This window comes from Lampetra planeri, chromosome 12, assembly GCF_965212315.1.
Source record: "Lampetra planeri chromosome 12, kcLamPlan1.2.h2, whole genome shotgun sequence".
NCBI classification, from domain to species: domain Eukaryota; kingdom Metazoa; phylum Chordata; class Hyperoartia; order Petromyzontiformes; family Petromyzontidae; genus Lampetra; species Lampetra planeri.
In genome coordinates, this window is record NC_136118.1 from 6,409,661 (window position 1) to 6,427,810 (window position 18,150).

The window sequence follows — 18,150 nt, forward strand, 5'->3', positions numbered from 1 at the left end:
TATGAATAAGAAATATGGACACAAATGAAGTGGCAAGTGTGCATACAATATACGTTTTACAAGGATCATGGAGAAGTGTACGCTTAGTATTATATTGAGAAATAGAACGATAAACACACGTATGAGAGAACATATTACAGTTACAGACAGCATCTTGATATTCATACAGCAGTGGATAGAGCATGATGAAGATGATGCGCGCTTGGAATGATGACTAATGAGAATCGGTTCGAGATAATATACCTGCTCTATGTGTTTGTGTTGTGTGTTACTGCACACATCAAAGACAGAGAGACCGACTGTTTTTGTTCGTGTTAAGCAGGTGAGTGTTCATTGACTGGAGAGTAGTGGAGGAAGATGAGACATGCGAGAATAAAGAACACATAGACGCTTTGTACGCCGACCGACCCGGTAATACACTTGCACAGAGGAAGTACGATAGTGAATGTCACGAGTGCCCACTGATATTACACGTCTCTTGTTGAAAGTGGAGGTGACATGACATAATATAATGTAAAAGCAGGTACGGTAGATGAATGGGTGTAGTGGTGGTAAAATGGTTTGCACATTGTGTTCTGAACCCAGGTAATGTGAGATTGATTCTCAGCCGTGGCTGCCATCAGTAGCGAGTGATATCTAAATCAGTCCTAGCTACCCCCCTTAAACCCACCCACACTGACCAACGTGGTGATGTATGGTCACACGACTGAAAGGCATTGGAAGGCCTTCATCCAGCAGTGGAATTTTGAATGTCTGCACACGATGACAAATAAAGGGTACGCCTGTAATCCAGTACTTTGGGGGTTGGTAGATCGGATAAATGACAAAATGCCACGAAACTCCGTTTCCGTGGGCAGCAATGCGCCATACCCTCGCTTGCCAGTGGAATTCAATACAACAAAATGTGGACTGATGTCATCTGTCTCTTCTATATGGGATAGAGTGTTGCCCCCTCACGTGCGTGGGTTTTCTCTGGATTTTTCAGGTCTCCTCCCACATGTATAAACATTCACCAATGGCTGAAAATATTGATATATAGAGAACTGCGGAGAAATTGCTGATTCCCGGCTCACCGCCTGCCGCCCTTCCAGCTTTGTCTGTGGTTCATCAGAAATTGTGAGATGCAATTTTCATGAACGCTATATAAAACTATTAATCGAATTTTTGGGATTTTTTTTTAAGACTGGAGGTTGTGGTGTCAGCAAAAATCATTATTCGCCATAATTTTTGACGATACAGAAAATGGGGGACAGGATTCCAAAAACGTTGCTCATCACGATTTGCAGTAACATTTACTGCATTTGAATATGGCTTCATTATCTTGCACAGGACAGAAAGATGAACTATATAACTTGACAAGCCCTTGCACGGGTTTTAATCCGAAGGGAGCCAGGGATGTTGACATCTTCCTGGGACTATTCTTAGCTTGAGCATTACCATTTGATACAATAGTCCCTGCCATGCCCAACACACTTAGTGCTGTAATGTCATGCCCTTTGTTGTATAGTGATGCAAGCATGTAAGAGCAAAGGGCCATATTGCTGGATTAAAAGCAACGTAGGTATTTGCATGGGAAAGGGATGCAGAATGAGGGAGCTTCTAAATTTAGTGCAGTTTCTCTATATATAACCTGAACTGCAAAGGGAAAAAATAAACTTCCTGAAAGCCTGACATGTAATCTTTCTAGCCTATATAATTATCTTTATGTCACCCTTCACACATCAGCCATGAGTCCATCAGCATTCACTGCTCAGGTATTCAGTCAGCATGTAATATCCAAGCAACTGTAATTTAACATTTCAAAATTAGAATGAAATATACATTTCGTTGCCTATGGCCTGACATAACCTTGGCTTCAGTTGAGATCCATATTTCATGTGATATCTTTGAGCTCACTGTTTTGCACGTCATAAGTTGTATCGATACATTTGAATAAATATTTAGTTAATTTCAGACTGCAGCGTGCCCATTTAGACAATGTTTAATATACATCATTAATTGGAACAAGAGACATGATTTTAAAGCACATTTTATTGGCATTTAAATGCACGTCTATTACTCAAAAATTCAACCAAAGTAAATACACGAAACATCCAGAGTGTAAATACACCCAGCGTTGTCAAATGAACCAGCATAATTTTCTTCATTTGATAAGGAACATGGTGTTCACTTCTAAATTGTGTAAATCTGTCATCAGTGAACCATTAGTCCATTACCATGACGACTATAATTCAATTACAGTATAAGTGTCCTTCGAAAATGTCACTTATTCAATTCATTTCATTTTTTAAAAATTCACATTCTGAATGTAAATATAGTAAACAATATATTTTAAATATGAGGATATGCAATTGTTAGTAGCCCTTTGGTATATTTTGCTTTTAGAGAAGCCAGTATAGAAATGTACAATATTTTATATTTACAATTATTTTATGATAACATTTACCACCTTACAATCCCCAAAACTACCACCGTTTTAAATGCAAAAATTACCCCACACACACTTACAAAATTCTAACATTTAAAATGTTTGGTCAATAATTTGACTATAATAAAAAAAAGTATTTATTTGAGTGTATTCATGACGTATATACAGTATTTATTTTCAAGACTCCAACATATTTCTATGCAAGACAAGGGTTTAGCATGTTGTATATGCCAATGACATGACAATAATAGCTGGACATAAACACACTGTATATAAGCACAGTTCTATTATAAGCAACACATGCTTATATTACACTCATGGTGGGTGGGGAGGAGAGGCAAACCGGCCAGGTAACTCAGGTGGTAAAGTGAGCAGATCACAATCGGAAGTTGGCGCATTTCATATCCTGACTGAGGAGTTGACTCAACCCATCATCCCTCTGTGGCCAATACAATAACTATCACTTTTTGGGAAAGTTAACAGTGTTGGTCCCCCCCCCCCCACCAAAGGAATGTGGAATTTGCACCACTACCTCAAGGCTGCAAACAGGAGACGAGCACCACCACATTGTTGAGCAGGAAATCACTTTTATTTTAACTTCTGTTAAATCACACTCGGGATATAAGCACACCTGGCCGTGGTGCCAAGATGTTATCTCCGTCGCCTGGTATGCAGGCGGTCGTAGGTTCGATCCCGACCCCGAAGCCTGTATATCTGGAGTTTGCATGTTCTCCCCATGGTCGCGTGGATGTTTCTCCGGGTCCTCCGTTTTTTTCCTCCACATTTAGAAACACGCATTTAGAGTATTTGGCTGCTATACATTTCCACAAGATAAGCTACTTAGGTGAGTTATCATTTGTGGTCAGGTCGCTTCTGAAAAAGAGCTAATAGCTCAGTGGGCTTTACCTGGTAAATAAAATACAGTAGTTTAGTTTTAGGGTGTGTGCATATTCACGTTCTACTGTATTACAATATCACAGAATATGCACCAAAATGTTATAAACCCATGACACATGTTTGGCAGGGTCCCACATTCTGCTTAAAATGCCCATACGCATCACCCTGCGAGGATACAATAATCTCATATACACAAAATATATAAGCTCCTAAAATCCTGCGTGTGCAAAATCTCTGGAGATGTTTGCATAATCACGTGTGGCGTACTGGGGAGCACGGCTTGCAGCTGTGCTTCGAGGCACCTGGGGCCCTCTTAAGTGGTGCAGAACACCTCAAAGAGGCTGGCCACTGAATGCATGCGATAGAAGACTCCAAGCGGGATGGAAAAATTAATGGCGACTACCCACGCTGAGAATCCATAAAACTGGTCCCCTATATTATTAATGAGGTGCAGCCGTTCACCGAAGGCTGTTATGATCCACAGCTGGAGGGGAAAGGGAGGGGGGTAGATAACGACAAGGGGTTGAAGTAGGGAAAGAAAAAATGACAACATTAGTCACATCATAATCGTTCATAATTCATCTCTTTCCTGCACGTAAGCTAATTTCATCACGACATCTCTGTGGTGGTCATGCATTCAAGCGTGTTCCCTTTTGGCTACCATTCCATCCCCAGCCATGTATCCTGCCCAAGCCAGTCTGCGATCGTTGCTATCTATAATTCCAACTACTTGTGTGAATGACATCAGGGATCTCTAGTGTTCGCTTTGAAGCAAACGGCATGTATCTTTATGGTTATTACACCCGCAGAAATAACTAGGACGGCAGCTGGATTTGAACCGTGAAGCTCTAAATCAAAGGGCAAAAGTGCTACCACTAGGTAACCCACTAGGTAGCACGGCTAGGCCGTGTCACCGCCCATGCATCTATCCATTCTTTTTTTAAAAACTCTTCAGGTCTTGTCCCATATTTTTTGTAAGTATCCATGTTTCTGTTCCAAATGTTATCGCAAGCAATATGTACACATGGAGAAAAATCCTTTCTGGGCACATCGATGTGTTGATTTCATTATCAATACATCAGTATTATTAGTAACATGGTTGGTCAACTTTCAACACAACAAAGTCAACAATGGCATTACTTGTTAACATGGATCCATTAAAATAAGTGGGTTTAATTAAATAAATCTATTTTGCAGAAATGCTATGAATCATCAAGTACATAATTGAATGAAATTACACCATAAACACATGGATTCAAAGCGAAAGTCGCGTAATTATCCACATCATATGACTTACCGACATGTTGCATAGCAACAAATAGATGGTGAAGTTTTTAATTATGTATGTTTTGGCATCCAACGGTGGCCTTGCAGTTCTTGAAGACCTGTTGGAGCTGTCTGTTGTCAAGCTGCCAATGCTCTCTGCTTGGGTAACACATTCACTCCTTTCTTTTAAAGAGTTGCTCACGACGTCATTTAAATCTTCGCTCATTTGAAACTGCAGTCTGTGCTGTGACATGGGGGAAATTGCCATCTCTGTTGCTTCCCGAGAAGGGTTTCCCACCTCAAATGCATCGCCGATGCCATCAAAATTGTTCAAACATTTTGGTGTGGATGGCAGTGTATTGCTGAATATCTCTGCGTCTTGCGCTGCTCTGAAATTGGGTGCATTCAGATGGAGCTTGCGCTGAGAAACTGGCGTGAACACTGACGGACTATCACTTTCAAATGCCCCGTTGACAGCCTCTATAGATATGCGCTGAGTGGGGCTGCTTCCCTGGTCGTGCACCAACACGGTCCTCGGAATACGGTGAAGCCCTTCGATTATAAAGAGATTCTGAGAAATGAGTTCAACGATTTTGCACAATGCAGCTGCCATTACCAATGCAGGGAAATTCGTTTCAGGACTCAAGCTAAACCCTGCGGCAATGACGGAGAAGTAGGCAGAAGTAAAAAGTCCAATTGATGAGCCAATTAGCAGGAGGACATCGAGGTTTCTCACTACATTTTTATCATTCCTCAAACCACTGTTTCCTAACTTGTATATTACTAACCCTGCAACAGCACAGATTGCCATAGATGAGTAAATTACTATGCCATATAGGTAATACATTGAGAGTGCCTGTCCTTTAGTTGCAGGAGTCCTGACTTGCACTTCAACTGTGACCAGAACAACAAGCGTTGATGCCAAAACAACTATTCCAAAGATGGGTCCCAACAGCACATTGTCCATTCGCATCTTGGGCTTTACGTGTGGTTCACACACACTGTGAGCATCTGTCCGACCCACGTTCTTCCACATCACGTACAGCATGGCAGAGGAAAAGAGGCTGAATTCAATGTTGAAAGGATCCAGAAATAGCACGCTGTCATAGAACATCTGGCAGAAGTTCATCTCACATGTGCATCCCGTTTCGTTGTATGTTACTGTAAATACAAAAACAATGTTTTAGAACACATTTTAGATCTGTGAAAATAAATATGTACCATGACGATATTTCAGTATAATAATAGTAATAATACAATTGATTTACAGCCCTTTGTCAATTCACTACTGATAGAGGCCTGCCCCACACTGTCGGTCATGCAGGTTGTTTGACCATACTTCACTCTACTGGCCAGTGTGACTTAGTGAAGGAAAAGCTCAGGACTGATTCAGATGTCCCTCGTCACTGACGGTCGAAAATCTAATTCGAGTTGAGGGTAATGGATTTAGAGCGCAGTGCGGTAACCACTTCACCACCACTCCACATCCATAGACCAATTTTACGAATATTATATTTTCACAGAAATGTACGAGCAACTTTCATGCCTTCCATTACCCATGGGATGGCAGCTGTTAGACCATACTTCACCATGTCTGGTCTGCAGGTTTGTGAAGGAGGAGTGCCACACACAGGTTTAGATATTCCTCACCACTTAAGTTGTGGTCAGGAATAAATTCAGGTTGCCAGGTTCATAATACAGCATGCAAAAACCACTCCACAATCACCCCAGGCCATATTGTATGTGTTATTTTCATTGTGTTTTTTAATAACCAACGATATACTATTAAATTGCTTATCCTTTCATGCTGGTAAAAATAACAATAATTCAAATTTATATTGTGCATTCCGTCCAAGGATCCCAATACGCAATGCATGAACAGCAGGACACAAAACCAGAACCAGGGCAACCGACCAAACTAAAGATGGAAGGCCAGTTTAAAGAGATGGGTTTTCCAAGCAGACTTGAATATGTCGACAAACTCTGCCTGATTTCAAGTGGCAAGGCATTCCATAGTTTGAGTGCCATGCTAACAAAATCCCGACGACCAAAACAGCGCAACCAAGACCTGGGAGTGCTGAGCAGTTGGAGATCAAAATATCTTAAAGATCATGATGGAATATATAAATGGATTAGTTCCTAAAAATAATATAGGGTGAGCCCTCTTAAAGCCTTAAAGGTTAATAGCATTATCTTAAAATCCACTCAGAATTTGACTGGTAGCCAACGAAGAGATAAGAGGACTGGTGTAATGTGCTCACGTAGTGGTGTACCTGTAAGCACTCTAGCAGTTGCATTCTGAACAAGCTGTGGTCTGCCCAGTACTTTACTCGGAATCCCAGCCAGTAAGGCGTTGCAGTAATCAGTCAGGATAAGGGAAAAGCATGGATCAGCCTCTCTAGGTTAGCAGGTGACAGGACGCGATGCATTCTGGCATTATTTATTAGATGGAAAAGTTAATTTTAACCACCTTATTTATGTTTGCCTCAAAGGTTAATTACTGGTCAAACTGAACACCAAGGTGTCTGACCTCCCGTGTGGGGCAGACATCGTAACCATTAATCAACAAACAAGGTGATCCAATTTTAGAAAGATGCAGAGGGGAGCCAATTAATATGGCTTCGGTCTTGTCGGCATTGGGTAGCAAAACGTTTTGGTGCAACCATGAATTCACTACTGTTAGTGATGCAGCTAGCGCAGAAAAAAGATGTTGCATAGTCTGGGCCTAACTGGATATAAATTTGAGTGTCATCTGCATAGCAATGCTTGGATAAGCCAAGACGTCAGAGCAGAATACCGAGTGGTGCCATGAAGATGCTAAAAAGTGATGGGCCAAGCACAGATCCCTGCGGAACACCGCAGAGAACCGGTGTAATTGGTGACTTGAAGCCACCCTTTGTGATGAAGTACCTATGTTTATTTTAGTGAGCGTGGAACCACAACAAAACTATGCCAGAGATCCCCATTGAAACTTCCAGTCGCTAAAGGAGAACCCCGTGATCAATGAAGTCAAATGTCGGGCTTAGATCTAGCAGAATGAGGAGGCTGACAAACCCTTCATCTACTGACAAACGTAAATAATGATTGACCACCCTTACCAGAGCAATTTTGGTGCTATGTGCAGGTCCAATCCCTGAATGAAAGTGGCCAAATAGATCGTTTGAGGCCAGGTGCTGATGTAAACGAGTGACCACAGCTCGTTCCAGAAGCGTAGACAAATACGGAAGGTTAGATATTAGGCAAACATTTTCCGGAAGCTAGGGATCAAGATCTGAATTTGTGTTAAAGTGGGGTGACCGCAGCCATCTTTAAAATGTCAGGAACTGTGCTGGTATTGAGAGACCTGTTGAGAAGACTGAGGATAAACGGCCTCAATATCACGGAATTGTTCTTTAATTCCCTTGAAGGGAAGGGATCCAGTAGACAACTTGTAGGTCGAGAGACAGCAAATAAAGAAATGAGTTGTGCAGTTGAAATTGCAGAAAACTCGGTCAACAATATGTCCTCAAACTGAGCCGGAGGCAAGTGGGAAAGAGAGGGAACAGAGGGAATAGGCAGTAATTTGGACCGGATAATGGAAACTTTATCGTGAAAAAACTCTTGAATTTTAGTACAGAAATCAGCACAGGAGTGGGAGATTGCGTTTGGCTCCTTTTTCAATAGTTAACTGATATAGGAAGAGAAGGTCCGAGGATTGTTATCACTATTTGCAATGCGACCAGCAATGTAGGAGAATTTTGCCAAGGTAATATTGTTATGCTAAGTAAAAAGCTATTCTTTAAATATTTTATGATGAATGGTAAAGTCGGATTTGAAGCTTTCGTGACTGCAAGGATTCATATTCTTAGGTTTTTTCGGTAAAGTCACGTAGGTAAAACATCAAAATTAATGAAAATAAAATAAAACAAAAATAGTGAAGGTCGGACTTTCTCCAAGCACGTTCTGCTTTACAGACATATTTTTACACCCTCAATTCTGCAGTGTACCATGGCAAAGGGTGATGGGAAGATATCCAACAGGTTCGGAGGGGAGACAAATAATCCAGGATCTCTGATAGAACACAGTTATATAATTGTAAATCTGTGAGAGAGGCAGGGTGATAGATGTAATTTTGTTAAATAAAATGTGCTATTTAATAGAAGGACCGGGAGGGGCAGGGATATATCAAAGAGGACCAAAGAGTGGTCTGAGATTCCTGGATCACAGTCAGTTCAGATAGTGAAAGCCCAAGAGAAAAAAACAAATCTAAAGTATGTTCACCTGACTGTGTTGACTGTTTGACATGCTGGGTGAAACCAAGAGTCAAGGATGGCCAAAAAGTACCTGACATGAGGTTTGGATGGTGTATGAACATGAACATTAAAGTCACCAATTATGAGAATCCGTTGAGAACGAGCACACACCAACGACAGATAATCCGAAAACTCTGAAAGGAATTTTCGAAATTAACTTTGAAGGGTGATAGAGCAATATTAACAATGCCGGCTGGGTACAAATTGGCCTCGAATCTAATGCCAGGTGCTCAAATGACTGGAACGTTGGCAATGGGCCAGGTTTTACAATTGCAGAATTTGCATTAAATAAAGCCAGCCCCCCCCCTACCTAATGACCGTGGTTTCTCGCAAAAAGAGAAACCAGATGGAGTCACCTCGTTCAGTTAAAGATAGTAAAGAGGCCTATGCCAGGCCTCAGTCAGACAGAGGAAGTCAAGACAGTAGTCTGTGATAAGTTAATTAACTGCAAACACCTTTGTTGAAATAGAATTTACATAGAGTAATGCTAAATTATTACAACCAGTTATGGGGCCCTTTAACGGTAATCGTTGAGCAGGCCCCAATGGTCAATGAATGGTAGAGGTAACGATGGAGATGGTAGGGTTATGACTAAACAGATCCGATGTTATGACTTGATTTACACGCGAACTGATGATTTTGCTACGACCAACCCCAAGATGAACATAGGGCGATTGCCTGAGAATACTCAAGGAATTACTTTACATCATGAGATCAAAAAACAGCGCAAACTCAATAATACATATCTAGGGTACACAGCCATTGTAATGTTAGACTGCTGTCATCATATACATCAATCTATCAAGAAATACTTGTGCACAGGAAACTCTTTGGGACACTGCTGAGATGATGTGTGTACACATGGGCAGTGCAACCATTTGTCAAGTAGCTGGGACTAAATGATGTCGCAACGGGGGGAGGGCGGAGAAGTAGGGGGGCTTAAGGGGTATGTGAGTGGGGCTAGCCGCTAGAACAATGAAGCAGATGTGCGGTAGAGAAAAAAAAACCAACGGTCTCTTGTGTGTGGGGGCGCTGTGGTCATGGAATAGTACACGAGGTGGCTTCTTCACTGGGCGGTGACAAGGCCTCGCGCAGTGTTCTTCATTGCAAGGCCCATGGACCACTGGTGGCCCTTGGTGGCCTTTAGTGCGATCCCTAATGTGCGGCTCCTGACAATACACAAATGTGAAAACATCCCGATCGTGCTGTCAAACTCCAATGGTTTCAAATTCGTGACGGCCCTCACACTGATGGCGAAAGTGGCCCTCTTCTAAAAATTAGTAAAGAACACTGGCCTAGTTGGTGGCGTTTTCCAATTCTGGCAAAAGTTTTAAGGTTCAAATCCAGCAGCTGCCCTGGTTATTACTGCGGGTGTATTAACCATATAATCACTCTACGCTGCCTGCTTCACATTGGACGTTAAATATTGCATTACACTATGCCATCGTAAGCCAGGGTCAGGGTCCAAATTGAAAAAAAATTACCCGCAACTAGAGATAGCAACCATCGCCCCCTACTGCGAAACGTGGGCAAGACCCCCTTCTAAAAAGGAAAAGTCATGAGACTCAGTGAGGTTTTCCTAGGTTAACAAACATAATAAAAAATAAAATAATGTGCAAAGTGCACTGGTTGAAATCGTGAGATGCTGTTTGTCATGTTCATCATCATTAATCCTTCATCTGATGTCTATTATTATTGCTGTAGTCTGTTAAGTCTGAGGGTGATATGCCCCCTGCCCCTAATTTGGTGCCATATTTACTTGTACATACGGAAAATAAAGAAGATTTTAAAAAAAAATTGCACGTGAGATTGTCTGATGTTATATTACGATATGTCTGTGTGGGTGTGTTTAAAATGCAGAACTGCATTAAATCAATTGATTTTATCTGAGCATGAAGTATTAAAACATTGTTGTGATTTCATATTAAATGTGAGCAATGTAATTACGTACCATTTGAAGGTAGCACTTCAGTTGCATGATCTATCTCCTTGATAACTTTTATAGATTCTTCAATAACGGTGTTAAACCATATTAAAATACTCGTTGCTAAAGTGTGCATCATGCCAAGTCTACAAAACAGAAGAAAGAAATGTGAAAAACATCACAACCAGAGCCAGGTAACAATCATTTGACCATCCATTTCATGTGTCCTCTTATGTTTGTTATTCCGAAATGCGTTCCATTGTGCAACTTTAAACATTGATGCAATAATTACAGACAAATATTCTTATACACGTGAAAAATGCTTAATTGCTAATTGACATAAATTTTGCATTGATTGCTTATTCATCATGTTGTGTTATTAGAACCGCTGAGTAAATTACCTTTGCAGAGTCTGCCATTCTCGGACACAGTATTTTCCATAAACCCAAAGTAGTAACACCTAGCATTGAGAAAAGGAGAAAAACAACTAATTAAAATGTACTTTTTGTAACAAAAAGATTTCCATCTAAATTCATGTAAAAAATAATGTCATGCTAATCTGGACCACATACATGACCACACATACAGCGAATGCTAACCTTACAGCAGTCAAAAATAAAAACCAGAAATCTTATTCCAAATTTCTACTGGAAGTCCGATCACCTGTCCATGCTCTACCATCAGCAACACCTGGAAAAAATTGCATTAAAGACCAGGATTGCATTCTTTATTATGGAGTGCGTTAATTTCTATCACAAAGTGAAAGTGCACACGGCATCTGATTTGTTTCAGGCCTACTCCACCAGGGCCGTGGCCACATAATGAATGATGTTCGTCCCCGTTTCCCTGCAGTAGATTTGTATGATAGCTACCTGGTTATCCTCGCATCCCTTTATCAAGCCTGACAGGCTGGGCAAAGCTGTATCAGCTGTACTTAGGGTCGTGTTATCAGCAGATTCACAAGTTTAGTGCTTGTGTATTATATATAGGGATAATGCTTCTGTGCAGGTTTACACGGTTGTGCTGAATCGCTCTCCAAAGTGTTTTTGGGTTATACCGTGTGTTGTTTGGCATGATGTCCAAAGTTTTGCTCCGTGTGCTGGAAATTTCTTCAGGAACTGGGTGTTTAAACGCTTCAGTGTCTCAAAGTGCTTTAAATCACATCTAAACTCAACCATTGTATCGCCATATGGCAGTCGACCCTAGGGAACTCCAGTGATGATTGTTCTTACACAGCACAAGGTGTACATATCGCCAGCCTGTAAATGGGCATGAGATGCACATACTTCACTATCGTTTCAGATTTTTGATGATAGATTTTGAGTCCGTGTTTCCTAATCTGTATGAAATGTTGACACTTGTGATGACGGGAGGATTGTATTCTCACCAAAATTATGCTGAATATGGCTTGTAGGACGGGGAATATGGCCAAGGCCACAGACTCGCAGTGTGTCATGCCAGTGTAGTACCCAATGCGGAACGCATCCAGAATGACCGTTGCCAGCGCAAATAAGGCCAGGCCACCTGTTGGGACACAGGCACGGTAGTCATCTCATCCTGCTCTATTTAAAGTAATTATGGTTAAAAAAAGACCATACGTTTGCCAACGATCTATGGAAAATGCATTTTAGGAGTAAGTCGTATATATAGGTTAAGAAATAAGGACAATTACAGGGGTCACCATTGCTAAAGTAAAATTAATTCAGTGGAAATTGGCAGGACACGGGATGAACACATCTGATGAGGGATGAACAAAATTAACTACTGATTGTAGACCCAGAGAAGGCCAAAGAAGCCAAAGGAAGGTATCATAATAAATGGCAACGAGATTAAATCACAAAGTTCTGAATTCCTTACTGGACAAAAACAACTAAGGAAAGGAAGGAATGGAATAAAGTGGGGGAGACCTTTGTCCACCAGTTGGAAGTTACAGGCTGACAACAGCAATGAAAACATGCATCCAAATATACATCATGATTTATGACGCAGGTGCGGAGTTGGTTACCTTTTAACCACTTGGCTCCAGCGTGGTGGTCCATCGGAATGCTGCTTGTGTCAACACGGCGCATGTGGAGCACAAAGCCAACCATGTACAGGATGGAAATGGTCACGATGATGCTCAGAAAGATGTACATTTCGGCATGGGTCACGGAATGGTTGGGATTCAGGATCTCGGCAAACTTAAAGGTGGCGCCGAACATGATCAAGTTGATGGCATAGAGGGACGAGAAGACCACGCCGGCCTTCGACTGCACGAGGGGCTGCACGATGGAGCTTGAGGTGCCTGAGCTGCCCAGGCTGCTTGGAGCGGCTGGTGGAGAAGGGACGCGGCCTTCCTCCGCGACGCCCACGTGCACGCCTACATCGTCATCTTGGGACTCCGTGTCAGCGCTCGACCTGCTTGGCTCAGTCATCCTTCTGCACTGCGTCCCCCTTTCTCTTGACGCGGATCTTAACGACACATTAACACGGCCATTGTTGAGAATTGTGTGCAATTGGTACGGAAATATTTGATTGGACTACAAGGCACTAGATATGTGTGTGCCTAATAACACGTGCTTACAAGTGCGTGTGTATATCCTGCTAAACCTTCATGTATATTGTCGTCTTACACCTAAATACATAGGTTGTACCACTTTATCGCTTTATTTTTTTTGACAGTTCTGAGTCCATATATGCTGGACTTGTCGTTTTAATCGACTTTACACCGGTATGACACGTGCTTCAATATGCTTACACTTTCATTATGATCAGTAAAATTAGTGTTGATTGTAGGAGAGGCCGAGGGTGTGGGTAAAGGGACTGAGGTACGGGTTTTCACTAACATTCCGAATGCAAGAACAGCTACCCATTAGTGATTATTGCATGTTTCACGTAAATAAAATAATATTATCAGCAATATGTTGAGTTTATAGCTACCATCGTACAATAAAACCAACATTTTATCAACATTGTGGAAATTCTATATATGTAAATAAGCCTCCAAAGTCCACGAGGGCAATGCCATGTCACAGGGTTGTATTTTTTGTTTAGAGAATGATGGTGAGTAACAGCATTATGAAACATTCCTTTTACGAGATATTTCCGAACTGTAAATTGAATGTTTTTTTTATTCGTAGCGAACAGGCATCAATTAAAATCCACACAACAACTCCAAAGAACAAATGGATACTATTAGAACACAATGTACGAACGATAATTGTAGCTGCTGGTCTGCATGGTTCCACACTCTGGATCGGGTGAAATGTGTTGTGGTGCGTTTGTCCCTCCTTTCGCTCGCGCCGCTGTTGCTCTGCTAGACAATTAATTGTGAGGCCACTTTCACCGAGACATGACTTGTGTGGTCGGGTTACCGCCACCAGCAGCGCTAATTAAATCAAGTATCTTGGCATTCAGCTGAAAGTCGGCTTTAACTCATTATCCTTTTTACACGTCTCAACTTGCACTTGCTGCATTGGCCAGGTGCTTTGCTGGCGCCCATGTACCCGATGGCTCGTGCCAATGCCCCTTATGTATGTTGTTTTCATATTCACACTATGGGAGCTGTAATCGTTTACCAACGAATGTTATATTTTTTAAATGAAAAATAATCATTAGTAATACAGTAGAATACGAAGCAGGCGTTCCGGTATCATTACTAGGCACATTGTAAAGCATTAATTACATCAGTACCCATGAGCTTCCCACAGAACATATAGCATACCACTAATCTAAACGACAATAATTTACATGTAATTTGTACTTTATGTAAATTTGTATACATCTATACACAGAGGGTTCTAAATGGGCTCGGATTAAAATGGTCGCATTGTCCAAAATTCGATCACGGAAACTTCTGGCATAATTTGCATATTAATATAATAACATGCAAATAAGGATATTATGGACAAGCATAACTTGGAAGTTTGCTTTCGGTACGAACAATGCGAGCGGAAATCGCTTACTCAATCGGCCTGCGTCCCATTACCGCAGTGTGGTTTCCAAATAAACATTGCTCAATAAGGCGCAACACACTAATGGGATAAATTGCTTTATATTTATTAATGTAAACCGATTCTTGTCTGTTTATTCTCTATACATTTTTTTTTATCCACAATCCACGAAGATAGGCATAACACGTGTTATACAATGGAGCGGTAAGCCATGATCAGCTGACCAACAAACTCACACGAAGCACAACTTAGCAGTCGGCTAGGCGGCTTTCGCGTATTTTTCATATTTTTGTCTTTGAATTGAGTTCCAACTTTTCTACCCCAGAAGTTGCGAAATAATTCCGCGATTACATTATGATTCTATAGCCTGTAACGAACGGCTGTGGAATATAAAGTTAGCGTAAGTTGTCAAGGACCCTGGTACTTAGAATTTAAATCGGGGGAGGGCTGTCCAATTCCCACCCCTCATTGTTGGTCGTACGTCGGTTGGGACCCCGTGGTCGCGTGGACCCCAGCGCAATTTTCACATCCTTCACACGTGAGATGGGTATCAATGTCACGGCTCAGACATATGTTTAGCCAAAACTATATTTTGGTGAAAAGTCAGAAGACCAATTAAAAACTTCACTTCTGGATAATATTGGTCGTCAATGCCTACGTGTTAAACTGACCAATTAGAAAATTGAGCTGGGTACAAGACTCATTTGCCCACCGCGTTCCCCCTCTCCCACTCCACTCGATATGGACTGTCCCCACTAAAGCTCATCTCGGACGGAGGGTACTTTTTCATACTGATGAACATCAGGAACTCATTGCTGGAGTTACAACATGTAACTTGTAAATGTAAAAAGAAGGTTGACGAACCCCTAAATTGTTTATTATTAATTTGTACAGACATCTGATCAGATGCTTGATTTTTCTTCTTCTAAGTTATTCGTTCAATTGGTTGCACCTCTCTGGGAGACAGGCAGATGGGTGAGGAGGCTATCAACGCTGGCCTCGTGGTTCGCCAAGAGCTGGGCGCAAAGTGAAGTGCATTCCACCGTGGCCTTTGTTGTGTGGTAGAAAGCCACCGCTACAACAGCCTCGCCGGCTATTTTTAAACGGCTGAGTGTTACCATTAACACAGAGAATGCGCCTCCTGAGCCCGCTTCTAAAACAATGCCTTAATTGTATTTCTGCACTAGCACCGTGCACGTACGAACCACTGGGTCACAAATATCAACAAACTCAACACGATCGTCAATAACGCTGCATTAAAAGGAAAAGCATAATAGGTGACGTTTTCAGCAATGGCCCTTCTTCATAGCACATAAACACTGTACAACTATGGGATGGAATGGTGGCGCAGTGGTTTGCACCCTGCGTTATGAACGCCGCTACCTGAGTTTGATCACCGCCCTCTGCTAACAACAGTGTCACCAACCCGTACTGAAGTATGGTGAAATCCCATATTACTGAAGTATGGTGAAATCCCTCCCCCCCCCCAGGAGTGGCTTTACAGCTGTTAAGACATAACTGCAACTTCTTAGCCAGATTGCGCAGTGGTTAGAGTGCGCGTCTCACAGTTAGACAATTGAGAGTTCAAAACTCGGCTCTGACCCCAATCAACTCTCCATCCTGTTGGAGACCGATACTATAAGAAGGCTTACCACTTTGTAGAATGTCAACAGTGGTCATACGATGGATAGACTCGACACTGCCATGAACATGAGGAATTTCCACCACTGGCTCAGTGCTGCAAACGACAGAGAGGCGCCACGCGACGTTCGTTTGGGCAGTGAAACACAATGTCTTAAAACATTATGTAATACAATTATTGTCCCCTCGTATAGTTGGACATATCTTCGATTTACATTGCAAAAAAATCTCACACCAAACTGTTTAATAATATAAAAACGACAACGTTATAACACGCATTGTTTTTCGCAATTAAACCCTCGGCAGACCTAACAGAAGGCTGTTATTTTGCAAGGTTATCAATTATTGTCATCATCAGCAGCAGCAGCAGCCATGCTCAATCCAATGCTGGACGAAGACCTGGCGAAACCACCACCACCATCTCTAACGATCATGCGATATAAACAGTGCCGATGCATTGACAAAGGTTGCAACACAATCAATATAAAACCCAATCACCCATCATCACCTATTCACGTTATGATGCGACCTCAAGAACGTGTGAGCGAGTACTCTGACAATGAAAACTTTGTGATACGTGCAGAATCCAACTGCGTCGGATCTATTGCCAAGGTCCCGAGACACATAAAGCGGTCTTGGACGCGCTTCAACATGATTTCCTTCATAGCCAAACTGAAGGAGGAAGAAGGGGCTTTGCACAAACCCCGTTGGAGCTCTGGAAATGGGGCTGTGTTACCCCCGGCTGTTTTGTCTCTCAATGTAATGGCACTTCTCGATACGCACGCTATAACTCAACGCACGATACACACTGTCAATGTCAACTTGAAATGTTTGCTATACTTTATGTAAAGCCACTGCTGGATGAAGCACTCTTCCATGTCATGTCAGTAAGTTTTTTTTTGTTTAACCATACTTCACCACGCAGGTCAGTGTGAGTTGGTGAAGTGGCACGAGGATGTTGTGTGAACCCGAACATCGGTTCAGATATAACCCGCCACTCGTGTCGTTAAACCATGGCTGGGAATTGAATTCCGTTCTCTGGGTTCATAGCACAGCGCACGCCAACCAATACAGCACGATTTCATTCACAAGCAATATCAGCATTGAAGATCTCATCTTTAAACTACAAAGCGGAGTTTATCCCCTCCCTCGCATTATATTTTTCAGAGCGTCTCCAAGAACTTCACCGCGCGTGCTATAATAACGATATTACCTGCAATCGCCAGCAAGAACGTACCTCTCTCTCTCTGAGTTTATCACGGGCGCTGCTGTTCCCGTGCGGTGGGAGATGGTTGGTGATGCGATCCGGTTGTGCGCAGGCCAGCCAGCCAGCCAGCCCACCTGCTGGACAAAACACTTGACCAGGCAAGCCTCTCAAGAAGGTGCGTTTTATAGCGAACACAAACCACGGCGGCAGTGAGCCCCTCCAACAATCTCGATCCATCCACCTCAGGTGAAACGTGACACATGCCCGCCCCACTCCCGCTGCCACCCCCACTCTGAACGTCTCTGATCCAAGCCAAATACCTCGAATTACTTTATAGGAGCTCACGACCCAGTGGCACATTGTAAACGAACTGTACCGCTTATCTTCCTGACATTTGATGCATACGGTGAAAGTGTGTACGTGCACAGATCTGGTACTGTAATCATGTACAGCGCATTGATGTTTACTCTTCATTTATTATTGAGATGTTATGTATATTCTAAACAAGAGAGATATGACAGGCTGACAGGTCAGAATCAGGCCTGCATGGCTACTCTCATTCG

At 42.2% G+C, this 18,150-nt stretch overlaps 1 protein-coding gene across 3 annotated transcripts; it reads right to left on the minus strand.

The window, feature by feature from the left end:
- Positions 1-2,016: 2,016 nt before the first annotated feature.
- Positions 2,017-17,785, minus strand: LOC144721579 (proton channel OTOP2-like). 3 transcript variants are annotated; one of them, XM_078599305.1, is made up of 8 exons: positions 17,618-17,785; positions 16,392-16,477; positions 12,813-13,258; positions 12,195-12,331; positions 11,209-11,267; positions 10,835-10,953; positions 4,623-5,752; positions 2,017-3,809 (listed from the first exon to the last, which is right to left on the minus strand). In XM_078599305.1, exons 3-8 carry the CDS (start codon positions 13,219-13,221, stop codon positions 3,639-3,641), a joined length of 2,025 nt encoding a protein of 674 aa, XP_078455431.1. In that variant the 5' UTR covers positions 13,222-13,258; positions 16,392-16,477; positions 17,618-17,785; the 3' UTR covers positions 2,017-3,638. The 3 variants fall into 3 exon arrangements, with proteins under 3 accessions (XP_078455431.1, XP_078455432.1, XP_078455433.1); XM_078599306.1 differs by lacking the exon at positions 16,392-16,477; XM_078599307.1 differs by lacking the exon at positions 2,017-3,809 and having other exon boundaries at positions 3,821-5,752.
- Between the last annotated feature and the right edge of the window lie 365 nt (positions 17,786-18,150).

Coding starts and splice junctions, on each gene's coding strand:
- LOC144721579 (XM_078599306.1), bottom strand. CDS start 13,221: ATGACTGAGCCAAGCAGGTCGAGCGCTGACACGGAGTCCCAAGATGAC. Junction 10,954..11,208: donor GAATGGCAGACTCTGCAAAG/GTAATTTACTCA, acceptor TCTGTTTTGTAG/ACTTGGCATGATGCACACTT. Junction 3,810..4,622: donor TGTTGCTATGCAACATGTCG/GTAAGTCATATG, acceptor TTTCCCCTCCAG/CTGTGGATCATAACAGCCTT.